The sequence below is a fragment of the Anthonomus grandis genome, chromosome 17 (assembly GCF_022605725.1).
Source record: "Anthonomus grandis grandis chromosome 17, icAntGran1.3, whole genome shotgun sequence".
NCBI classification, from domain to species: domain Eukaryota; kingdom Metazoa; phylum Arthropoda; class Insecta; order Coleoptera; family Curculionidae; genus Anthonomus; species Anthonomus grandis.
This window is the reverse complement of record NC_065562.1, coordinates 2,789,885-2,814,091: the sequence shown is the minus strand read 5'-3', so window position 1 is coordinate 2,814,091 and position 24,207 is coordinate 2,789,885. Positions and strand designations below refer to the sequence as shown.

The 24,207-nt window shown below is 33.8% G+C and overlaps 1 protein-coding gene across 3 annotated transcripts in view; it reads left to right on the top strand.

Annotated features, from left to right (window-relative positions):
• The window catches only part of LOC126746097 (uncharacterized), a 166,236-nt gene that overhangs the window by 35,966 nt on the left and 106,063 nt on the right, over positions 1-24,207 (top strand). For all 3 annotated transcript variants that reach the window (XM_050454207.1, XM_050454208.1, XM_050454206.1), the window contains exon 5: positions 3,031-3,314. In XM_050454207.1, coding sequence (XP_050310164.1) covers positions 3,031-3,314 — 284 coding nt within the window. The remainder of the gene's footprint in view (positions 1-3,030; positions 3,315-24,207) is intronic.

The window sequence follows — 24,207 nt, the reverse complement described above, 5'->3', positions numbered from 1 at the left end:
TACTTTTTTGTACAGAGGGTACCCAAAAATGTTAGGGGAGTGGTAATATATAAAAACTAACCCTGTAATTAAAATATTCTTTATGGAGAGTATGATATTAAAAAATAGTTGACACTGATGTATACCCTAAATTCTAGTCATCGGTCCTTTTTCTTAAATATTCAAGAATCCCTGGATCTTACTCCCATCTTATCGAGGTGAGGTACCTCCTTGAGTAGTGATCTGGTAGAATGGAAGCTGTTTCACTTATTGTGCTTTTGGTACTTCCTAGCAGCAAAGCACTGATGATACCTTTCGTCACACCTAGTAAAAAAAGTTTAAAAGTTTTTGTAGGGTGGATTTACTTGGTAAAGCTAGACTGCTTTTTAAAAACCTGTATGAATTTGGACCTCTTTTGTAGAGTGCTAGGGCATATACCTTATCTTTGGTTGTCCATGTTGGTCTTTTTGTTTTTAAATTTGTAAAGCAATTTTAAAAAAAAGAGGCTACTGAAGGATCCATATTTTGCTCTAGTTCTTTAAAAATTTGGGTTTTTGACAACTGATATGCCGCTTTGAATTTTTGTTTGCTCGAAAACAGTTTGCTTTTTAATTTGCAGATTCTATTGCTTTGGGTTTTGTTTTTTGTTTTTAAACCTTGTTTCAGAAATTTGACTCAACATACTAAATCTCTGTTTTTTTGTGCCATTTTCTCCATCAAAATCCCTATGCTTCCCACAACCTTTCTTTTCGAATTAGGGTGAATGACCATTGGCCTAGCATAATTATGTTCATTCTGAACATTATATTGAGGTTGCTGGATTATGACAGCAGGTAATAAAGTCAATTATCTTCCCAAGGTACTTGTGCCAGTACTGGGACATTTTGAATAATACTTGGGCCAGCAATTGGGAGAGCACACTTTCTTAAACGAGTATGTATAGTACTAGTAAATGAAATATTATCAAAATGGTCTTGACATAAATAACACCTTGTTGAGGTTAAACCAAGTATTTTAAACCATTCGGACCTCCTAATAATGTCACTTTCAGGAAATTTAAAGAAAATTTTATTTTTGTATGAATCCTCAAAAGGCCAATAGTATGTATTAGAACAAGTAGGTCCTTGCATTTAAAAATTAATTTTCCTGGTGATAACATTATTAGGGCGGTTTTAAAATAGTAAACAACAATTTTAGGTGACCTACAACATGGTGAAAACTATTTGATTAAAAAAATTGCACTTACCCCATCCTAGGGTTCTGAAACCACACAATAAAACAAAAAAGCTTCTATATGATGAAATTACACTTTAATGACTTTAAGCAAGCTTTTAACTATTTTTTGTTGAGAAAAGAACACACCCAATGGACGCCAAACTAAAAATGAATAAGCAATGGCGACGATCGATGATGCGAAGGTGGGTGGTGGGAAGGGACGAAAGAAAATCGATAATCTAATCACAATAATTATGACAGAAGTTGGCCCTCGATGCGGTCTAACCGAACTAAATTTTTTAGGTTAAGTTTTAGAACTTGATGATCAGGTTAGGCTACCTTTCGAACACTCTTTTAATATTCATTTTCTTTACTACATCTGTTCCGGTAGGTGTTTGGAGGTGTGTTGACGTTTTGTCGAGCACATTTAGCCACAAGTTCCAAGCGGAGTAACTCTCTATAATATAGATATCTGCTTATATCAATTATTTTAATATCTGTCTTAAATGCTCATTTACTTTATTTATTTTTATATATCTACTACCTGATAGGAAAGAATAGGACATCTATTGAAAATTTTAGACAGGGTCACTCGCTTCTCGCCTTGGAGCCCAAGCAAGGCATTGTTTTAATTTAAGACAATACAGGGTGACTCGGATAAGTAGGAAAATAACGCTAGGCAGAACATTCACACTCCCTGTTTTTAACTAGCTTATATTTCACATCCTATGTCTAACTTTATCTATCTTATCCTAAACTAGCATAGTTTACTATTATAATTTTACTAGTCATTATTGCAAGTCTAGTTTTTCAAGTTCCATGTTTAAAAATTGAATGGCTTGAGAATTGTTTTTACAAGCAAAAAATCTATGATTCAGATCATCAATTGACTGATTATCACAATCGCAAATTCCTGTGTCTTTCATGTTTATTTATATAGGAGCGTTAGCGACTATATTTATATGGGCGTCACCTAGAGCTCGGAAATCCGGGTTTTGCCTGCCACTAGCCAGAGCACCCTCCACCTTCCTCACAAGGTGGTGTAGGGCCAGGTCCGTGGATTTGCCCGCCTGATAGGCGTATTGGTGCACATGCAGTAGTTTTTTGACCAGGATGCTTTCCTTAAGGTACCGATCAATCAGCCTCTCCATCACCTTCAGCTGGTAAGGCTGATAGGTCGGTACGATTTAGGATCTGTAAAATCGCTTTTTCTGGGTTTCGGAATGAAGACGACTTTCACTTGACGCCATAACTTTGGGTCGTAGCCCTGAGCAAGGGACGTCCTGAATAGTCTTACTATGTGTGGGGTTAGTACTTCTAACCCGATTTGCAAAAGGCATGGATAAAATCCATCCATGCCCGGAGATTTGAAGGGGGGTGAATTATTCTTCTTGCAGTCTCGAACTCTAAGCGAATCGGAGCCCGAGAACAGCTAGGAGGATCGCGAGATGAGTTGGAGTCTGGGAAGTGAGTGCGCAGCATGACCTCCAGTGACTCCCGCTCATTGGTAATAGAGCCGTCATCTGGAAGTGGCAGCGACCCCACTTTAGTTCCAGGTTTCTTGGACAGTACTTTGCACAGTCGTGCTGCGGAGGGTGTGTGATTTTGTGATATTAGTTTCTTTCTAAAAATTGACATTTTCGAAAGAATAATAAAAAATAGTATAAAACATGGGGTTTTACGTATATTTAAGTTGATTTCATAGATAAACAATATAAAATTTTGCCATTTAAACATGTATATCATGCGACAATAAACATGACATAGGCGCACGGACTAGTTACATCAAACATTCTAATAGATCTCTGAACTGGAGTTTATTAATTTTTTTTTCAGACCTCCAGAAAATCCTCCGCCACCTCCACCACCGGACACTATAGACCCGCGTATGTATCCGCCGCCACCGCCTCCGGCAGAACCATACCCCTCTATGGCAATTAACCCCGCCGCTGTGGCTGCACCCACATACATAATGAGCAGCACGGTATACGCTGCTTTCGGAATGCCGCCTCCCAGCGCGTTAAGTCCGGCGTCACTCAATCAAGCAGCCTTAAATCAGGCAACGATGAATCACGCCATTAACCCGGCAGCTATGAATGGTATAATTCCTGTTGGAATGGGTGAGTTTTTCTCGCATTTTGTTTATATTATCTTATTGTTGGTATAGAAAATAAGAAATTGCTACATTTTAAAGTTTTAAGAAAAAGGTTTTTAAATTTTAATTATCTTTCTCATCTGTACTTTCCTGTTACTTTTTTTAAAATTTTAATTGTCGCTGCCGTTTAAATAAATAAAATATTGGGCGTCGATTAACATTCCGGGCAAGATACAAAAAAGTTTAAATTGGGGCAAAATTTGCGCATTTTTTAAGCACTAATATGGGTTTAAAAAACTGGATACAGTTTTATGGTCCATACCCAGTTCCTCTCCAACACTAGGACCCTACTATTTTTTAACACAAAAAATCAAACTGTCTTTCAGTCGTTTTTGCTCCTGGACCCGATGCACCGCAACGCCAAAATTTTAAACGGCACCATCCCTTTTGTGATACCTTAAATGAAAGGTCTTTTGGTACTATTGACCTGCATAAGAATTTTTCCTAAATTTTATACATGGTAAAAGGAATGTATAAGTTAAATAAAATAAACTCTGTTTTATAAAGTGCTATTTTGTTAAATTAGATGCTCAACATTCTTTCAATTTTGGGCTATACTCTATTTCAGAAATGTATAGAGTCATAAACTGGGGAATTCCGTTCTGTTTGGTTAAATTTCGTGGTCGTTCATAGGCGTAGGTACTTATAATATTTATTAATTTAATTTTTATGGATTAAATGCCTTTATTTTGAAAGAGATTAAATACTAATGTAATACTTTTAATCCTATTGTATAGGTACCTCTTAACGCTTTGTAGCATGCAAAATTAAAAATCATATTTTAAACGTTAGTATTCACTGCTACGCTGTAGTGTAATCAAAATTAATATTATAACAATATTTTAAAAAATGGAGGTATTCATTCCAACGAAAAGATGTTCTAATAATTCTCCACTATCACTGAGTGAAAAAGTTATTAGAGTGAAAGTCGCTTACAGGGACGGTGAAGGGACCACGAAAATTACGTCGCTATATACGACCTGTTTTTTTTTCTAGCAAATTAATAAAAGATAGATTTTACGATGGCCAGAAGAATTAAAATTCGCTATACAATTTGTTTAAAACAATTTATTAACCACTAATTTACAAATTCACAACATTTAACAGATACATACAGTGTGGTGACTTTAACTGGAATAAATTCAGTTAAAACTAATCAAATTTTATCTCGCAAAATTCCTGAGACCCGTCGATTTTTGTTTATTTTTTTTCACATTTCAAGATAGTTTTGTATTTTTTCACCTACAGGGGGAGTCCAAATTAACCCAATTTTTTTTTTCAAATGGAAAGCCACTTTTTTAAACTCTCATTGAAAAGAGCCCTTTTTCCTGATTAAATTGCCCTATTTACTTTTGTGATTATCTAAAGGAGAAATACGAAAAAAGAATAAAAACCAATAAATTATTAAAAGTCTCGAAATATTTTGTGTTGGTAAATATTTGGCGTGTTTGTTTATTTTATTGGTATCGAGACATTTCCTGACATTGTTGTAGTGTCACTGTTAAAGTGAATTTCAACCAGTTGTTAAATAAGTTAACTTATATTGAAGAAATGCCTTATTTATCCGAATCCCACAAGATTGAAATCTTAATGATGATTGGTTATGGGGACAGAAGTCGTACTCAGCTAGAGGTTGTCCAATTATTCAGGCAGAAATATCCAGATTTGCCACCTATTAACCAAGGTACGGTTAGTATAATCGAAAGCAGATTTCGAGAAGTTGGGCACGTAAGGGATGTTTCAAGACAAAGGTCGTCTAAAATCGATGAACACCCAATTAAATGTATTGTTAGCGATGGAAGAAAATCCGGTAACTGCAGCCAGAAGAGTAGCTCGCGAAAACTCTATTCATCATAAATCTGTGCTAAAAATTTTAAAAAGTGCAAACAAACGACCTTATAAAATGCAACCCGTTCAAGAGTTATTGGAAGACGATCCAGATCGCAGAGTTCAGTTCTGTGAATTAATGATAAACGCCATTGACGAAGATCGCATATCTTCGGAGTGGATCCTTTTTTCTGATGAGGTTACATTCACCCTAAATGGCCATGTTAATAAGCAGAACTGTCGCTACTGGTCTGACGAGAACCCACACTGGGTAAGGGAAACTAATACACAATATCCCCAGAAAACTAATGTTTGGGCTGGCATAATTGGCTGGCAAGTTATAGGGCCCATATTCTTCAATGATACTTTAACTGGGGAAAGATATCTAGAATTTCTTGAACATGAACTAGTTCCAGTCTTACGTGCCTTATATCCGAGTCAGTTCGATCTAGATTTGTATGATGAAAGAATCTGGATGCAACAAGATGTGCTCCCCCACATTATGCCCGTAATGTACGCCAGTATTTAGATGACAATTTTCCAAACAGATGGATTGGTAGAAGGGGTGAAATCGAGTGGCCGGTACTTTCTCCCGATCTCACCCCACTTGATTTTTTTCTGTGGGGACATTTGAAAAGTCAAATTTATATGAGCAAACCAGGAAACCTAGACGAACTCAAAGAACGTATTAGGCAAGAAATCCGACAAATATCTCCAGAAGTGTTAGAAAATGTCAGAAACGAATTTTATTATCGTCTTGGGCTTTGCCAACAAGTAAATGGTGCTCATTTTGAGCATCTTATACATTAAACGCAACTTTTACTAATTTAATGTTTTTTTTTTTCGTTTTTTTCGTATTTCTCCTTTAGATAATCACAAAAGTAAATAGGGCAATTTAATCAAGAAAAAGGGCTCTTTTCAATGAGAGTTTAAAAAAAGTGGCTTTCCATTTGAAAAAAAAAAGTTGGGGTTAATTTGGACCCCCCCCTGTAGGTGAAAAAATACAAAAACTATCTTGAAATGTGAAAAAAAAATAAACAAAAATCGACGGGTCTCAGGAATTTTGCGAGATAAACTTGATTAGTTTTAACTGAATTTATTCCAGTTAAAGTCACCACACTGTATGTATGTATGTAGTACCTACACCTTCTCCAGTTTTAAGACTTGAAATAATCTGTGATTTTACTCTGCTTCTTTGTTCGAGTATCATAATAGATGAATTAAATTTTTTTCTCTAAATTATTAACATGGTTTACCAATATTTCGTCCGATGAATAGTTATACAAAACAAACTTTTTAATAGTATTAGTGACTTGAAGAGCTTCTGCTGCAGATGGAGGTTGAAATTCTTCCCCTTCTGAACCCTCATCTTCGCTTTCCTCTTTGTTCTGAGAGAAGGATAAGATGTCTTCTACAATTTGTTCTTCACTTAGATTGTCGCATACTTCCAAACTATTTTCTGCATGTAAGAACTCGGTCCATTGATCATCTGACAATGCAGCAGACTTTTTTATTACAGCCAGCGGAACCTCATCTTCCTCTTCAAAATTAACATTAATTAATTTAGCCAGTGGAATGTCATCTTCTTCATCAAAGCTATCATTTCTAACATCCTCACTTTCTACGAAGCCTCCATGTCTAAAACAGTTGGCAATTGTTTTTGATGAAACTGTATCCCATGCTTTAGCGATCATTGATACTGCATCTAAAAGGTTAATATAACACTCTTTGCCTTGTTCAGCATTTTCTATGATTTTCATTAAGTGAAACTTTTTAAAATGCACTTTTAATGATCGAATAATCCCTTGGTCGATGGGCTGCAGAACAGAGGTAGTGTTTGCTGGCAAAAACTCGAGTTTTATGTTTTTTAAATTATCAACTTTCGGATAAGCGGGATAGTTGTCTACTAAAAGTAAAATTTTTTTCTTGGTCTTCACCAACTTTGCATCCCATTCACGAAGAATACTGACAAATAAATCAGAAGTCATCCAGGCCTTTTTGTTGGACTTGTACACGACAGGTAATGTCTTGATATGATTGAAACATCGTGGATTTCTCGACTTGCCGATCACAATAAGTTTAGGTTGTCATATTGGTAGCAACTAAGACTGTAATTCGTTCCTTTGATAATTTTCCACCGGTACAAGTTTCACCCTTGAATTTTAATGTCTTATCTGGGGTCAGTTTATAAAAAAGTCCTGTCTCGTCGGCATTATATATTTCGTCATCCTTATATCCTTTTCGTATTTCAGGCCAGACAGTTGTTAACCAGTTTTCACGTACTCCTTGAGGCACACTGGCAGCTTCGCCACTTATTTTCCCAAACACCATTTTATGTCTGACGAAAACGCTTAATCCAACTTTCAGAACATTTAAAGTCCACTTTACCCATAATTCTTCCAAAATCATTTTCTTTTGCCTGTAATATTGGACTGCTTATGGGAGTTCCACGACTTCGCTGACTTTTGAACCACTTGAGTAAGGCTTGATCGGTATCTGGGTGTTGAGATAACTTGAGTTTTTTCTTGTCTAATAAATTTTCGTTGAACGCTTTTTTAATTTTATCCTTGTTCTTTAAAATTGTGGATACACTCGAGTGAGATAAATCAAATTCAGTAGCTACAGTAGCATTACTTTCACCAGATTCAAGTCTTGCGATAATAAGGCCTTTTTTTTCAATTGAAATAACTTTTCTTTTCTTTGACACCGAAGCCATTGTACAATGTTTGTAATCACAAAAACGCAATCAAAGCACATACGAAGGTAAAACAACAATAAAAAGCAACACCAACCCTTTGTAGGAACTGTTAATCCACGCTGGACTGCAATAAACTACGCACAATACGTTTACGTCTATCATGCAGATGTTGAGAAATAGGGTATTCCCCGAAAACAACTCCTGTATTTCACCGCGGCGAGTCGTTGCTCGTCGGTTGTCGCATTAACCGGTCTAAAAAATCCAAATTCAGCGAAATGAAGTCGTTAAAAGCGACTTCGTCACTATAACCGACGACGCTATAGCCGGATTTTTTTACTATTGAAAATATAGAAATCCAACCAAGATACGGGCGTTTGGTCGTTATATGCGACATTTCGTTATAAGCGACGTCGTCACCATTTTCAAATTGTTGCGGGAAAGAAAAGTAGCAGGTCAATTGGAATCTTCCAAGCAAATGCCAGGACGACCAACAAAAGTCCTTGATGAAAATACTAAATGTATAATTCGAACAAAAGTTCACTCTTTTTATTTTAAAAAGGTAATACCCACCCTCGACAAAATGTTGATGGAGCTTGGCCGAAATGACAGTATTCCGTTGATAAGTAGAAAACTTTTATGGAAAACTTTAAAGAATATGGATTTTACCGAGGAAAAGCATAACCGCAAAGCACTTTTACTGGAGAGCGACGCAATTGTTTCCTGGAGACGAAAATACTTCAGAAGTATTAAGCAGTACCGCAGGGAACAAAAGAAAGTTTTTTTTATCTTGGTGAGACGTGGATTAACGGTTAAAGGTTATAAGGTTATTAAAAGTTATATAGTCCTAAAAATGTGGCAAGACAAAAATATAACCAGTGCTCTCCAAGCTTTCATAGAAGGCTTGTCCACGGGTATTAAAGTGCCTTCGGGAAAAGGAAAAATACTAATAATTACACATATTGGAAGCGAAGAGGGATTTTTAAAAGAAGGTCTGCTAACCTTTGAGTCGACTCGCACAGGAGATTACCACGAAGACATGAACTCACACGTTTTCGAAGACTATTTTGGTGAAATGATAAAATTTCTTCCGGCTAATTCTGTGGTGGTTATGGATAACGCAAGCTATCATTCACGGCGAATAGAGAAAACGCCAACTTCATGTTGGAGAAAGCAAGAAATCATCGATTGGCTGACTGCAAAGGTACTGCGTTTGAAGCAAATTTGATAAAATAAGAACTGCTGGCCATAGCAAACTTACACAAAACTCGTTGCATGAAATACGCCGTGGTACATATAGCCGAAAAATATAATATGGCTGTACTACGCTTACCGCCATATCATTGCGAACTAAATCCTATAGAAATGATATGGGCGCAGGTAAAAGAATTTGTAGCAAGACAAAACACGACTTTTAAAATGAAAGCTGTTAAGCTACCGTTTGATTAAGCCATTACGGAAGAATTGGTGAAAAGCAATGTGGGATCTTGACAATCTGATCGAGCAGACAGTCGACGCTTTAATTATTATGTCAAGAGGTGATGACAGTTCGTCAGATGATGAAGACTACAATCTGTTATAATTTAATTGTTATACACTCTGTGCAAAAAGTTCCAGATCCAAAAGTGTAATTTTCAACCGTTTTGCTCTACATATTATGTTCAATAAATTTGTGAAAAAAATATATTATTCTATTGATATAAACAAAAGTAACTTTTATTCTTGATTCCATTGCAAGGCTCCCTGTATACCTAAAAATATTTTTATAATATAGATCTAAGATATCTATAAACTTTTTTTGGGACACTTTTATATCTATGTATATATTATACGATGTACAGGGTATGGTAAATTCGTCGGCCAACATGGGGCAGGCATTTTGTTATGCATGCTGCAACTTTTTACTAATTTAACCAACTCTGTATCTCTAAAAGTTACCCTGTCCCCGATGTTGACCCAAGAATTTGGGATACCTTGTGCATATACGTATTATATTACATTTTTACTATTTTTTAAAAAATATAAAAGCATTTACATAAATTATAAGGTAACATATATTGATTATTGAGTAAAATTTGTGAAAATAAAACACGTTCTTTTACTAACGAAAAAGAATGAAAATCTTTATTACAAAATTATGAAAAAACATACAAAACAACTAGCGCCAAGTAACACTTGTATAAACTAATAATATTTGACAGAGCGCAAACAGCTGATTGACATAGTAATGGGCTGCACCTAGTAAACAGTAGTAATGGGCTGTACTTAAAGGTGGGTACAGGTATTATCATTTAACAACATATAATATTAAGTCTCATATAAAGTAAGTCCCAGTTGCACGCCTTTGGCGTTCGTGTTCAAATGTTTATCAGTGGATAACAATGAGCAAAACTCCAAAACCTCCTAAATTGAGCCTCCTAAATTGGGCCTCCTAAATTGACCCAAAACCGAGTGGCACTCGACGAAAAGAAAGAATTTTACATTGAAACTAACTAAGCTAGTTTTCAAAACATATTTTACATTGTGTAACTTTTCACCAACTCACCCAAATACTTCACACATATGACTAAAAGAATTTATATAATTTATATTTATGGATCTCAAAATCGGTATGACTTATGGATTGCTGCATTATTTAATGAAAGAAATTCTGGAAAAAATCTAAGTCATACTTACGCGAGGCAACTAATTCTCAAATTTGAAGAAACAGGATTGGTGCAAAATAAAAAAAGACTTCAGCGTATTGTTAGAAGTTGTAAATATATTTGCGAATCTTGTTGCCTAACCACAATATGTAGTCTTTAATTAAGCTCGCGTACTATTTTAGACCCCTGTCAAAACATGACAATGGTACGCTTGCAGCGGACTATTGTTTTTTCGGTTTTTGTTGATCTGGCTGTTTCTTTGCAACTATGAGTGTGTAAACAAAACCAATGCCTTTACCGGTATCTAAGTAGGTTAATCTTGTAAAAGGTGATCGGAGCTGGATCTTAGCTTTTGTAACCAATAAATTACTCAAAGAACTCTTTTAATACACCCTGCTGCAGTGGCGAAGCGTACGAGTAGACAAGGTAGACACTGTCTACCCAAAATTATCCAGTTATTTGTCATTAATTTATCACGTATTTATTTCATGTAATTGTTAAATTAAAATTTGAAAAAAATTAACACAGAACGTAGTCGCTCTCCTTACTATTATTATATAGTATCTAAACATGATTATTCCGAAGGCCTGACGCACCAATTAAAATAAAAATGCAGGGCTGACCCCATTAATGTATACGAGTCCCACGAAGACACATTGATATTTGTCTTCCAAAATTTGGAGCATCTAATCGAACCAAATACGCATCAAGCAGGTGACAGAGGTCCGGCCGCATTCAGTATTCAGCCTTACTGCTTACTTCTGCGAAATTTAACTCGCGGGAAAGACATTCGAGCTTTTGTCTATCGAAGTCGACCAGCTATTTTATGATGCTGTTGAGGGTTATTGTTTGATCTGGTCGGCCGCAATACATCTTCAGTTTTGTTTTGTTTTGATTACTCTGCATTTGGAATTTGGTGCGGGCGCGTGCTATAGTAATTTAATAATTAGTATTTTTATTTTTGGGTGTATAAGAAAAGGTTTTTTTAGTGGATATTTTAATGATTATTTATGAACGACTGTTCGATATTGGCAATTGTATTTTAGTTGTGTTTTTATTTGTCTTTAATTAATTTTAACATAATGAATATTATGGATTTATAAGTTATGGTTATACCTATGTGTTCTTTTGAAAGTAGTATTTATTTTTATCTATCTACTCTTTATGCTAGTAATAAATATTTTTTTTATATTACTACATAATTTTTCTCTTTGAGTTTTTTTTTGAATTTTTCTCTTTTTTTCTAATTAACGATTTTTATTGATTGTCTACCCGAAAAAAAAGTTCACGCGTCGCCACTGCCCTGCTGTCTATTGCATGACCAGGAGATCCTTATAGCATCACACACGTATAGAGTACTTGATGAAGCGGCATAAGTAGAAGTATTCGGATATTTTGCTATGAATTTCCTACATTGTTTTTATACCAAGCTTCAGCGATAACAAGAATTTGTCATGAATCTATACGTCAGGTACTTAAATTGAATCATTTCCATTCATACAAGATGCAATTTCTTTAGGAATTGCGTGAAGACGACCTTGATCGCAGAATAGAATTTTGCGAGAGAGTGACAGACAAATTACGTATTACTCCTGATTTACCAAAAAATATTTCTTTTAGCGACGAATGCACGTTTTTTTTAAATGGTTCTGTAAATAAACACAACTTTAGACACTGGAGTGATGAACATCCAGGTGTTTTTAGGAAACACACACAGTATCCAGAAAAAATTAACGTGTGGGCGGGAACATTGGGTGATATTATTGACAAAAATCAAATCAAATCAAAACTTTTATTATCCAAAAAAAATAGACACAAAGTGTATGGATTTCTTCACAGTTTTACATGTTATAATCTTGGCCTAAAAAAAAATACTACTAACTACCTAGATAACTAAAATTCAAAAATATCCACCTATACTATATATTACAAAAAAAGTTAAAATAGTCAAAAGTAAAGTGACATTACATCGTTAAAAAAGTTATAATACTAAACTGCCTAATCAAATAGATAGCTATCTACATCATAAAAACATTTATTGGCTAGGAATTCCTTTAACTTTCTTTTAAATATCGAAACGGTTTTGCTAATCTTTATATCATTCGGTAATTTGTTGTATAGTTTTGGACCTATTCATAATACAATACCTATTCGAATAGACAAGTCATTTCTAGAACGAGTTGGGTAATTATGAAAACTACCATTAACAGTAAAGAAATTAAAATTCTTAAAAACATATAAGCAAACTTCAAATATATACAGGTCTACAGAAAGTCATCGGTGATACTCCGGCAATACACCTACAGCCCCAGGCGACGTACAGCCCCAGAGCTGAATACGGTACAAAATTCGTGAGTGCATAATAGCGTGGTATAGACAAATTAGTTGATTTATTTCCATTACCACCCTAAGGTTCATATGGCATAACATAAGCTACCGAGCTTCATCGCCAACTCAGCACAATGAGATTCCCAAGAAAGTGAATCATCCAATGTTAAGCCAAGAAACTTAACTGATTTTTAGCGTTTCAAACAATCGTTATCGTTGGTTACACATAAATGAATATCACTATTTATTTGACTGTGACATGCATGAAAAACCATGTAATTAGTCTTTTTATTGTTCAAGTAAAGTTGATTTAAAATAAACCAACTGCTAAGTTCCTCTAAAGCTTTTCCAGCAGATACATCAATTGTTTCCATGTTCTGTCTTCAGACCACCGCAGATGCATCATCAGCATACATGGTGATGACACTATGTGTTATTGCCAGAGGCAAGGGATTAATAAATAAAAGAAACAACACCGGGCCCAATGCAGAACCTTATGGAACCCCAATGTCCACTTTAAGGTTTTCAGACCCCATACTAGATCCGGAGCTATCTCTCACTGCTACATGTTGTGAGCGATCTGCCAAAAATGATGCAAACCAGCTCAACACTACTTCCTTTACACCATAGGATTCCATTCTATCCAAGAGTAAAGTGTGATCTACGCAGTGAAACGCACTGCTGAGATTACAAAATATCCCAACAGGGCGCTCAAGAGCCTCAATTACCCCTGACAAAAATGCCAAAACAGCAGACGTCGTGGACCTACAAAACACAAAGCTATGCTGGCCTGTCGAAATAATTTGATTTTTTTTTTCAAATAAGACATAAGGCAAAAATTTTAGAAAAACGAGAGGTTAAGGCAATGGGTCTGTAATTGTCAGGCATAACTCGATCCCCTTTTTTAAATACCGGTATAACTTTAGATATTTTTAACGAATTTGGAAAAATTCCCTTTTCAAAAGATACATTTATAAGATCAGTTAATGGTTTAAGGCAAGCCCCAGCAGTATTCTTAAAAATATATAAAGGAATGTCATCAGGTCCACTTGACTTTTTGTTTTTAATTTTAGTTTTAATAATATGTAAAATTTCATTTTCATTAAATGGAATAATGCTCATGCTTTGCCATAAAATAACCGACCTGTTTATGCCTTTAGCCATATTTTTATTTTTAGCAATATTGTTTAAAATGCTTTTTGGTTCTTTTATAAAAAAATCATTCAAGTAAGTAGCCACTTCCTTGGGATTATTAATTAAAACTCCATTATCATTAATTTTAATATTAGATACCTTTTTTTTTGCCATTTAACTCTGACACAACAGACCATATGGTTCCACTGGGATTTTCGGAATCAATAATTTTTTGCTGGTAAAATTGTTTTTTACAATTATTAATCAAAGTTTTATGTTTGGCGCTTTCAATTCTGTACACTGCATTGAGCGCCGAAACCGCACGTCGACGCTGATGCAGCTGCTTTAACAGCCTACTAGATTTAGGGGCCTCTATTTACTAATGGTTACCTTAGTGGCAAAATTTTACTTGAAAATGTTGGAAACCAGCTTTCAACCTAACATTTTTAAAGAAATAGATAACCGGTTGGATATTCATAGAGGTAAGAATGTAAACGACGAAGAGCGCCACCCCCAATGCTCTTCCTGTGAAGCAATTTTTACATAATGCATTTCCAGATCAGTGGATTAGGAGAATAGGTCTAATGGAATGGCTGGAGAGATCACCAGATATAAAACACCTCGACTTTTGTCTTTGGAGTCACTCAAAAATTGTTGTGTTTAGAACGCAACCAGCTTTACTCGATGATCTTCGACAACGGATTATTACACAATGTGCATCTATTCCAAGAGAAGTGTTTCAAAATGTGAGAAATGATTTTGAAAATAGATTATACTTTTGTTTAGCCCAAAATGGAATGCATTTTGAGCATCTCATTAAATAATAAAATACTTCATAAAAACAGAGTTTATTTTTAAGTAAGTAAAAGTCCATTTTTGAAGTGGAGCAGCTATAATATAGCGGGTTGGGAAGGGCGGGAAGACACTCCACAAATGAAAATGCCAATCTTTTTGTCAAGAGTTATGCATTTCGATGAGTTCACTGATCATCATTAGACTCAAAAATTAATTTTTTCTTTTGAGAGACACACACTAAAATAACAAACAATAAGTCAAAATTAAAAGGTACAACAAAAATTAACAAAATTACAAATAAAAGTTAAAGTTTTAAAAACCCTTACCTTACACTACATAGCTGTGATGTTTACATGAAAAATAATAATTATGATAATAAAATTAATAAATAGTGAAAGGCGCGACATCTAGTAAACGCAGTTAAAACTAAGGTTTGAACATTGAAAGATAAATCTATAACGATAAAGGCGAATAAGCTCAAATTATTATTTGAACATCGACAGAGTACTATAGTAGCGCGGGGAGCAGAGGTTATTTCAGAAAAAGGTAAATTAAGAAGAAAGGGGAGGGGGAGGTATGAATGATAAGTATATTAATTATAATTATAAGAAGTATATAATTTATTTATTATAAGTCGGAAGGTTGTGTGTACTTACGGAGTTAAAAAATAGATTACTTGATTGAATACGTTCGTAACTTGTTGCACTTTTAAGACTGTTGGAGGGAGAATTCTGCAAGGTCATAATTATATTTTATATTCAATTTTGTTTTTTGTATATTTTGGTTATTGTTTTAGAATCTGTGTTGGTTGTACGTTGTAAGTCCTTTAAGCGTTTTTTAGCCTTTTTTATTCTTCTTATTTATTTCTAAATTCTATCAGGTCTAAAGTGTTTTATTGGCATGAGATAAAAGCATTTCTTTCATTGACATGGATAATTATATCAGGGACTATACATATTTAAAAATTGACACATCAGAAATAGAAAACCCAAATGATTTGAATGACCATATTTTGCCAAATAGTAATTTTAATATTCTGCAATTGAATATTAGAAGTATAAATCAAAATTTTGATAATCTACAATGTCTGCTGGACCAATTTTCATTTAATTTTGATGTCATTGTTCTCTCAGAAACACATTATGTCTTTGATGAAACAGTTTATTGGATAAATGGATATAATATGATATATAATAGAGGCATTTTAAATAAATGTGATGGAATAATTATTTTTGTAAAGGAACACGTATCACAAAAACATAAATTTGAATTCATTGGTCAAGTAAAATCAATAGAATTGGAAATAACTACCCCTTTAACAAATATGCTTTTGATAACTTGTATATATAAATCTCCCAGTATAAATAAGGATCAATTTAATAATGATTTTGCTCACTATCTCGAACAGAGAAAGAATATAAAAAACCATGTAATTACTGGTGATATAAATATAGATTTGTTATCAATGAAAAGGGAAAGTGAGGAATATAAAAATATAATAAATTCCTATCATTTTGTTTCGTATATTAATAAATTTACCAGACCGGAGTCAAAAACCTGTTTTGAAACCTTGTCAGATCATTTTTTGGTTAAAATTTGTAATGAGGATATTTCAAAAATTCCTACGTCTTTTATTTTGAAATATGATCTTACAGATCATTTTCCAATTATTTTAAATTTAAGCTTAAAGGATGAGGATGCAAATAATAATAGTCATTTAGTGAAAACAAAGAAATATATTAACTATGAGGCATTAAGAAATGACTTAGAAATGGAAGACTGGCAATTGATATATGGTATAAGAGACACGGAAGTGGCAACAAGGATGTTTATGGATATTTTAGTTGGGAAAATTGAAAAACATACAGAATTAATTAAAATAAGTAACAGGAAAAACGGAAAAAGTAAATGGATTACGAAAGGTTTACTAAGAAAAATAAATGAAAAAAATAGTTTATATCTACAGTGTAAAAGAGAACCAAATAATGAAGAACTAAAGGAAAGATATAAAACATTCAATAATGAGATAAAAAAACTTATTAAGGGAGCAAAAAGGGACTTTGTACAGAATACAATTGGAGACAACAAAAATAAAACTAAAGCCCTCTGGAATTGCGTTAATGCCATATGTAGTAATAAAAAAAAGAACAAGGGAAATATTAGTAAAATTAAGCTTACAAATGGTGAAATACTGGAAGACAAACAAAATATAGCAAACCAGTTTAATAAATATTTTAGTGAAATAGGGCAAACACTTGCAAATACTATAAAAATAACGAATACCTATGTTTATAAGTCTAACGAAAACCATCATATTCATCAATCGATGTTTTTAAGGGAAACGACGCCCACTGAGGTCATAGAGATCATTGACAGGTTAAAAAAAGGCAAATCGCCAGGTGTTGATGGCATTAAGGCCGAAACCCTAAAAGAAATAAAAATTGAAATAGCACATGTGCTAGCATATTTAATAAATATGTCCTTCAATACAGGTATCTTTCCCGAAATTTTAAAAATTGGTATGATCACACCTCTACACAAAACTGGCCTGGAAGAAGACCTTAACAACTACAGACCAATCTCTCTAATTTCCAGTATAGCTAAAATTTATGAAAAAATTTTTAAGAATCGGTTAGTGTCATTTCTAACAAAGAACTCCATTCTTTCAAACAAACAGTTTGGCTTTCGAGAAAAAAATGTCAACAGAAGATGCAATTATACATTTAACAAATTATTTATATGAAAACTTAGATAAATCTAAACCATCACTCTGTATCTTTGTTGACCTCTCTAAAGCCTTCGATACTGTTAATCACAAAATCTTGTTAGATAAATTAAATTGTTACGGCATTAGAGGAATAGTTCATAAACTAGTTGAAAGTTATTTAAAAAATAGAAAACAACTTGTCAAGATCGATGAAGTACAAAGCTCCTTCGCAGACATAACCTGTGGGGTACCCCAAGGCACTGTACTTGGCCCATTATTATTTATATTATATGTAAATAACTTACTTAAGATTGATATTTTGGGGGAAATAGTAAGCTACGCTGATGACACTGCCATATGTTATTCAGGAAATTCATGGAATTCTTTAAAACAGAACGCTGAAGCTGATTTTAGAAAAATTTCCTCTTGGTTTCAATCAAACAGACTGTCTTTAAACGCCTCTAAAACAAAGTATTTGACATTTACATCTTACACTAATAACTTGCCTCTGATGGGTCCTCTTAATATAAACTCCCATTTTGAGATACCAGAAGCAAATTCCATAAAGTATTTAGGTATAACATTAGACCGGCACTTAAAATGGGATATACATGCAGGTGAACTTACAAACAAATTAAGAGGCTTGATATTAAGTTTAAACGACTTAAGGATTTTATGGATATTAAACACTTAAAAACATTGTACTTTGCTCTGGTACAATCACATTTAAATTATGGACTCAGCGGATGGGGTGGATTAAGAAATTGCCATATGTCCTCCATTGAAGTTGTTCAAAAATGGATTTTAAAAATAATCTATGATAAAGACAAACCGTTTCCATCTGATCAGCTATACAATCTTGCTGGTATATTTGACTTAAAACAATTATATGTTCAAAAGTTACTTTTAAATCTTCATAAAAGGAAAATCACAGTTGAACATGTGAATCATTCATATGCTACTCGAGCTCAAAATCAAAGCGCTGTAGTTCCACGAAATGAAAAAACTATTGGTCAGCGATATTTTAGATTCTATATCTCTAAGATTTATAATTTGGTTCCGGGGCATATAAAAGATAAAATAAATCAAAAAAATTTTAAATTTTATGTGAAAGACTGGATACAGCGGACGGACAGAGAAACGTTTAATAATATATTAAATCATAATATGTAACATACTATGATATATAAATATGCTTTTCTTTTAAACATAATCTTTAGCAAATCCATGTAAAATTGAAAAGAAAGCAAATAAAATCACACAAACCTGGACATGACATACTACCTCGATATAGACCTTAAAAATTACCGAATTGGACATACTCGATCTTGATCTATGTTTTGAACATTATATCGTAGTCATTAAATTTTAGATAAGATTAACTCTGTAAAACTTTTAAATTCATATTCACGTACAAGTAGTAATCTCGCTACTTCTGTGATCATTGTTTATTCACTATTCTCTTGATCGTTATTATAGACATTTTGTAATATTGTTAATTATTATTTTGAATAAACTATTATTATTATTATTATTAATAAAAAATGAAAAGAGTTTATTTAACTTATACCTTTCTTTGACCCTGTATAAAATTTAGGTAAAATTCTTGTCCAGATGAAAACTACTCCAGACCTTTAATTTAAGGTATCACAAAAGGGGTGGTGGCATTTCAAATTTTGGGGTTGGGTTGACTGGTTGACTTGGCTATAAGCTGAATCAAAATATGGTGGTTGTAGTTTCATTTGTACCAAATTACCTGTATAACATTTGTACCAAATTGCGCTTTCCTACCTTTTTTAGTTTCAGAGATATTTGCATTAAAAGTTTTCAAATTGATAACCCTGTATGTATCAGTTTTAAATAATTTTTTTAAGCAATATTTATCTATATATTACGGAAAAAAGAAAAAAAAAACTTTTATATACTTAGAAGAAATAAATTTTCAAAAAGAGTGTCTTTTTTTAACTTATGCATAGTTATACAGGGTGTCGCCAAAAGGTCTTTACAAAACCTCACCACATATTCCTGAGATCCAAATAGGCCGTATTAAAGCAACTTACCTTAGTCCGAAATTGCTTCGATTCCGATCTACGGGACGGTAAAGTGAAAAAATGAACATCGATTTTATTTAAATTTATTATAATAATATATATTTTTTAACGTAGTGCTTTAAACATTTATATCCAGAGTTTTTTGGGATGCAAAACCTGCATTTTGTTTTTTTTTTTTAACGGTATTTAAACTTTTTTGTGTCTCCTATGGATACCGAAATCTTAATAGTAAAATTTGAAAAACTATTAAGATTTCGGTATATATTATATTTCGGTTCATATTATAAAATAGTAATTTCGAATTGCAAATATCCGATTTGTAATATGTAAAAAAAATTAATTACCATGTTAATTTGCGATTCTTTAACTTATACAGTTTGTTCCAAAGAAGAGATATCACGTCATCAGATGTGCCGTCAACCCTGTAGTTTTTTGTTGTCATAAATGACAAAATTAAATTTGATTTTATATATTATAATAAACAATTTAATAAAAATTTATTACAATTATTAAATTAAAATATTTAATGACTGTTTTATGTTCTAATTTAATGACTGTTTAATACATTATTGATATAGACTGAGAGAAAATCGACAAAATGGGGCAAATTTTAGATAATTTTCATAATTATCTGTTTATTATTAAATACTGTTAAAATGTTATTATAAATAAATGCTCCTCTGTTGGTCGAAGAACCAATAAAGTCAGTTGTAAAATCAAGACTGGCTACTACGAGCTACGAAAATAAAATAATTTTTGTATAAATCATCTTGCCCCCATTGAATCCATAAGCATCCATATTACTGTTTATTTTATTATTAATTCTCACTTCATTTTTTGAATACTGCAATTTTGAAAGTTGAAATCGGACTGATGCTTTTTTTTGGTTAACATGACTTTGGGCTTTCTGAGTTAAAAGCAATGTAGCTTTCTTTACCGCTTAGAGCCGCATCATTTTTGCTACGGGAGGTAATTATTTACTTGCACTCTACATATTTGTTTTCGACAGCAAGACTGTCTATAATCTATATTATGCATGTCACAGGCGTAAGTAAGGATTGGTCTTACATACACCTTGCAAATCCTTAACCTAGTCCTCCGTTGGCGTTGCGGATGAAGCTAGTTTTACCATTAAGCTGTAGATGTTATGGCTTGAATCGAATCTAGAATACTGTCGGCGAACTGGATGGAATTTGCTCAAAGCATTTTCTTAACTGCCATGGAGATGTCGAGGAAGACTGCGCCTGTTCGCTAACTCGCAAAATTCATCCATTATCCCAAAGATGCTGGTCATACACTTTTATAAAAGGTAAAAAACACGAAATCTACAGCATCACAAATACATTTAATAAAATAACGAAGGTTACATGTTTCGCTCGACTAGAGCATCATCGTTTGCTAACCACAGTCTGCTCTAACTAAGTTTGCTATAGTGGAGTCTGGCGATCTGATGCCCCGTGAACTGTGACACTCGGAATCCAAACTATCCGGGACAGAAAACCTGAAGTCATTCTGTGTAACTTCTAGGCTCTTAGTCTTTCCGCAGCTGTTGCCATGGATGATAGGAGACTAATAAGTCTTTAATTTTTTTAATCCATTGCTGATTCACGCTTTTTGCGGATCAGGATGATGTCGGCTGAGTTGCCTCAGGATGGGAACTGGCTGTGTACGAAGACTGCAATGTTTCCTCTACACATAAGATCTTATTCATATCGTTGTCATGGTGGTTGTGGCTGTGGGCTCCAATGTCATTGACGATTAAGTTTCATATAGGATTAATATCGACATTCCTTTTTATAGTTATGCTAAATTCGATATTTTTACCAGTTGCATGTTCCGCTATTTTCGATTTATCCGTTTGTCCCAATCCGCAGTACCTTGATCCTAGTACACATCTCTTATCACATGTACAGGATGCCCCATTTTCATGTTTTATGGGGTTTCTCGCTTATGAAAAGAGATAGAGAGATGCGGTTTTCGCGACACCCTGCTATTTTTTAATGAAAACAAAGGTGCACAAAGGGTATATATATATCTATAATAATAGGTAAGTTCTTTCCTGATCGGCTTAATGGTAACTCGTGCAGAAATTTCTTAGAAAGCTACTACTATTTTTTCCTTGAATATATTTCTTATATTACGTTATGCTCAAAAATCGTAATGATGCGTAAGCACGTTGTTTTCTTTTGGCACGACAATTTTTCAAAAAGATGTATTTTAATAGATGAAAAGTTCAAGGAGGTTAAAGTCATGTTGACCTAGATCTCCAAATCTTAACAATTAAAATTTTTTGTTGCCGCATCGTCCCAAAACCCCAGTAGATTAGCAGATTAGTCGTATATGCTTTTCTCAAAATATCAATAGGTTTTATTTCAAGATGTCACGGCAACTAATCATTTTATGCTAACTTGCTCTAAATTAACATTTTGCTACAACTTCATTCATTTAATATTGATTCTTTTATTTAGAATCTTAGTTTTTCTAATTTAAGCCCTTACGAGGTGTGACTATTATGTTTCCGGGAACGCGAATGTCAACAGTTTGCGCGTGCTGATCACGTCTGACCGGCGTCTAAGTGTACTTCGGATACTGGCTACACATGTCGCTAGTTTGGAAGCTTATTTTAATTGTACTGCTCCAAAACTCACAAGAAATAACCTAAGGATATCCGCACAACGGGCCTAGAATTTAGAGGGTAGCCTAACTGGTCGCATAGCTGCAAGATTTATATTCGTAGTTGCTTATGAAGTGCCGTACGTGCGCGCAGGTCCGGTCGCTTGTATGCTAGCAGGCCTTCACGACGGTCGCTGGAAAAACCAAATCTTGCATTCTACAAGCGACCAGCCTGAGATATAGATGTAGAAAAATTTATAGGTCGTGTGCAGAGAAAACCACCTCTCTGGAATCAGGCACATCCAGACCATCAAAACAGATTTATTGTGACTAAATTATGGGATGGTATAAAATTTTTGTTTTCAGGAGTTAAATATAGGCAGTTTTTTCTTATTATATACTCGGCTTTCTAAAAAATAAACAATATTTATCCATCTATTCTACCCCAATACTAGAATGAAATTCTTCGCAGGCTTAACCAATGTTGCCAACTGAAAAGATTTTTGTAATTTAATTATGTGACTTATTTTTTTTAAACCACATGCTTGTTTATTCTTTTTGACACTGTATCGACTTATTATTAGAATTAAAAATATTTTAGGCACCCGTTTCAAAAAAATGGAAATACTTACGGGACATGAGAAACGAGATGGCAAAAATATCCAAAAAGAGGTCAGGGGATTCAGGTGGATCCATAGTCAAGTCAAGCTGGCAGTATTATTCATTAATGCCTTTTTTAAAAGATCAGCTAACAAATAGAAAATCTGATGGAAACCTACAGTTGCCCCAGTCAAGTACAGAACCGAATGAAATTGAAACAAGTGACGAATCACAAGCTGCTATTTCAGAGACGCAGATTAGTACCGAAACAGTAGAACCTAGAGTAGCTTTGGCGAGTAGAAAGCGCACTCGCCCAAACGAAGCATATGGACAAATTCTGTTGAATATAGAGAAACAAAAATTGGAATATTCACAGCAGAAAATCAAAGAAGAGCACAAGTATTGCAGAGTCAAATGACGATAAAATGTTCTGTGACAGTTTGCTACCTTTCGTGTCAATGATACCTTCTCATCGAAAATTATTGTTTAGTAGTCAAGTCCAAGAACTTGTTCAAAAATTTACTTTTGACGGGTCATGTTTCGGTCAAACATCGGTAAATGTTTCTCCAAATAGAAGTACTGACTGGAGTTATGCTAGTTACAGTCCAGTTCATAATAATAACAGTCCAGTCCTATCTACTTCGTTTGCACGTCTAAGCAGTCCGTCGTCCACAGTTTTTGAGAGCCAAAATATGGCGTTTTGGTTATCACATACTGACAATTTTATTTAGGATTAAAAATTATCTTGTTTAATTATCATTTATTTATTTCTTACCAAAACTCATTATTTAGGTATCTTAGGTTAGACTGATTTATCTTAGTTACCGATATACCTATTATTTTTCTACGTAAGTAACACGATTAAGACACACGAAATTTTTAAATGTATCTCTGATAAATTTCCCTGTTTCTAAAGGTCGGCCCACATTCAAATTATAACCTCTATTTAACTCATCTGGAATTGGTATCACCTCTGTCAAATGCCTTTCAAATCCTTCTTATTCTATTATCACATTTTGTAACAAACACACAGCTTTTATAATGTGATCGGCCACTTCTTCATTCTATCGCTTTTGATATCAATCGCCATTTGGCATATAAAATTCTCAATGCACATTCAGCTGTTTTTCGGGCTCTGGACAATCAAGTGTTAAAATATTCGCTGTCGAAATCAAGATTCGCAACTCCATATGGTTTTATCAAGTTATTAAGTAACGGGAAGGCTTCATCGCCGATAAAAACAAATGGCATCTCCACATTTGTATGAGGTAAAAAATATTTAAACGATTAAAACTTTAAAATTAAAAATATTTAAACAATTAAACTTTTGATAAAAGTTTAAATATTTCGGAGGATCTAAATGTACCTCCATCGCTTTACTTCCCATATCCGCCAACGTCTATAATAATGAATCGGTAAGGAGCATCTACGACAGCTTGAAATACAATTGAATAAAAAGTTTG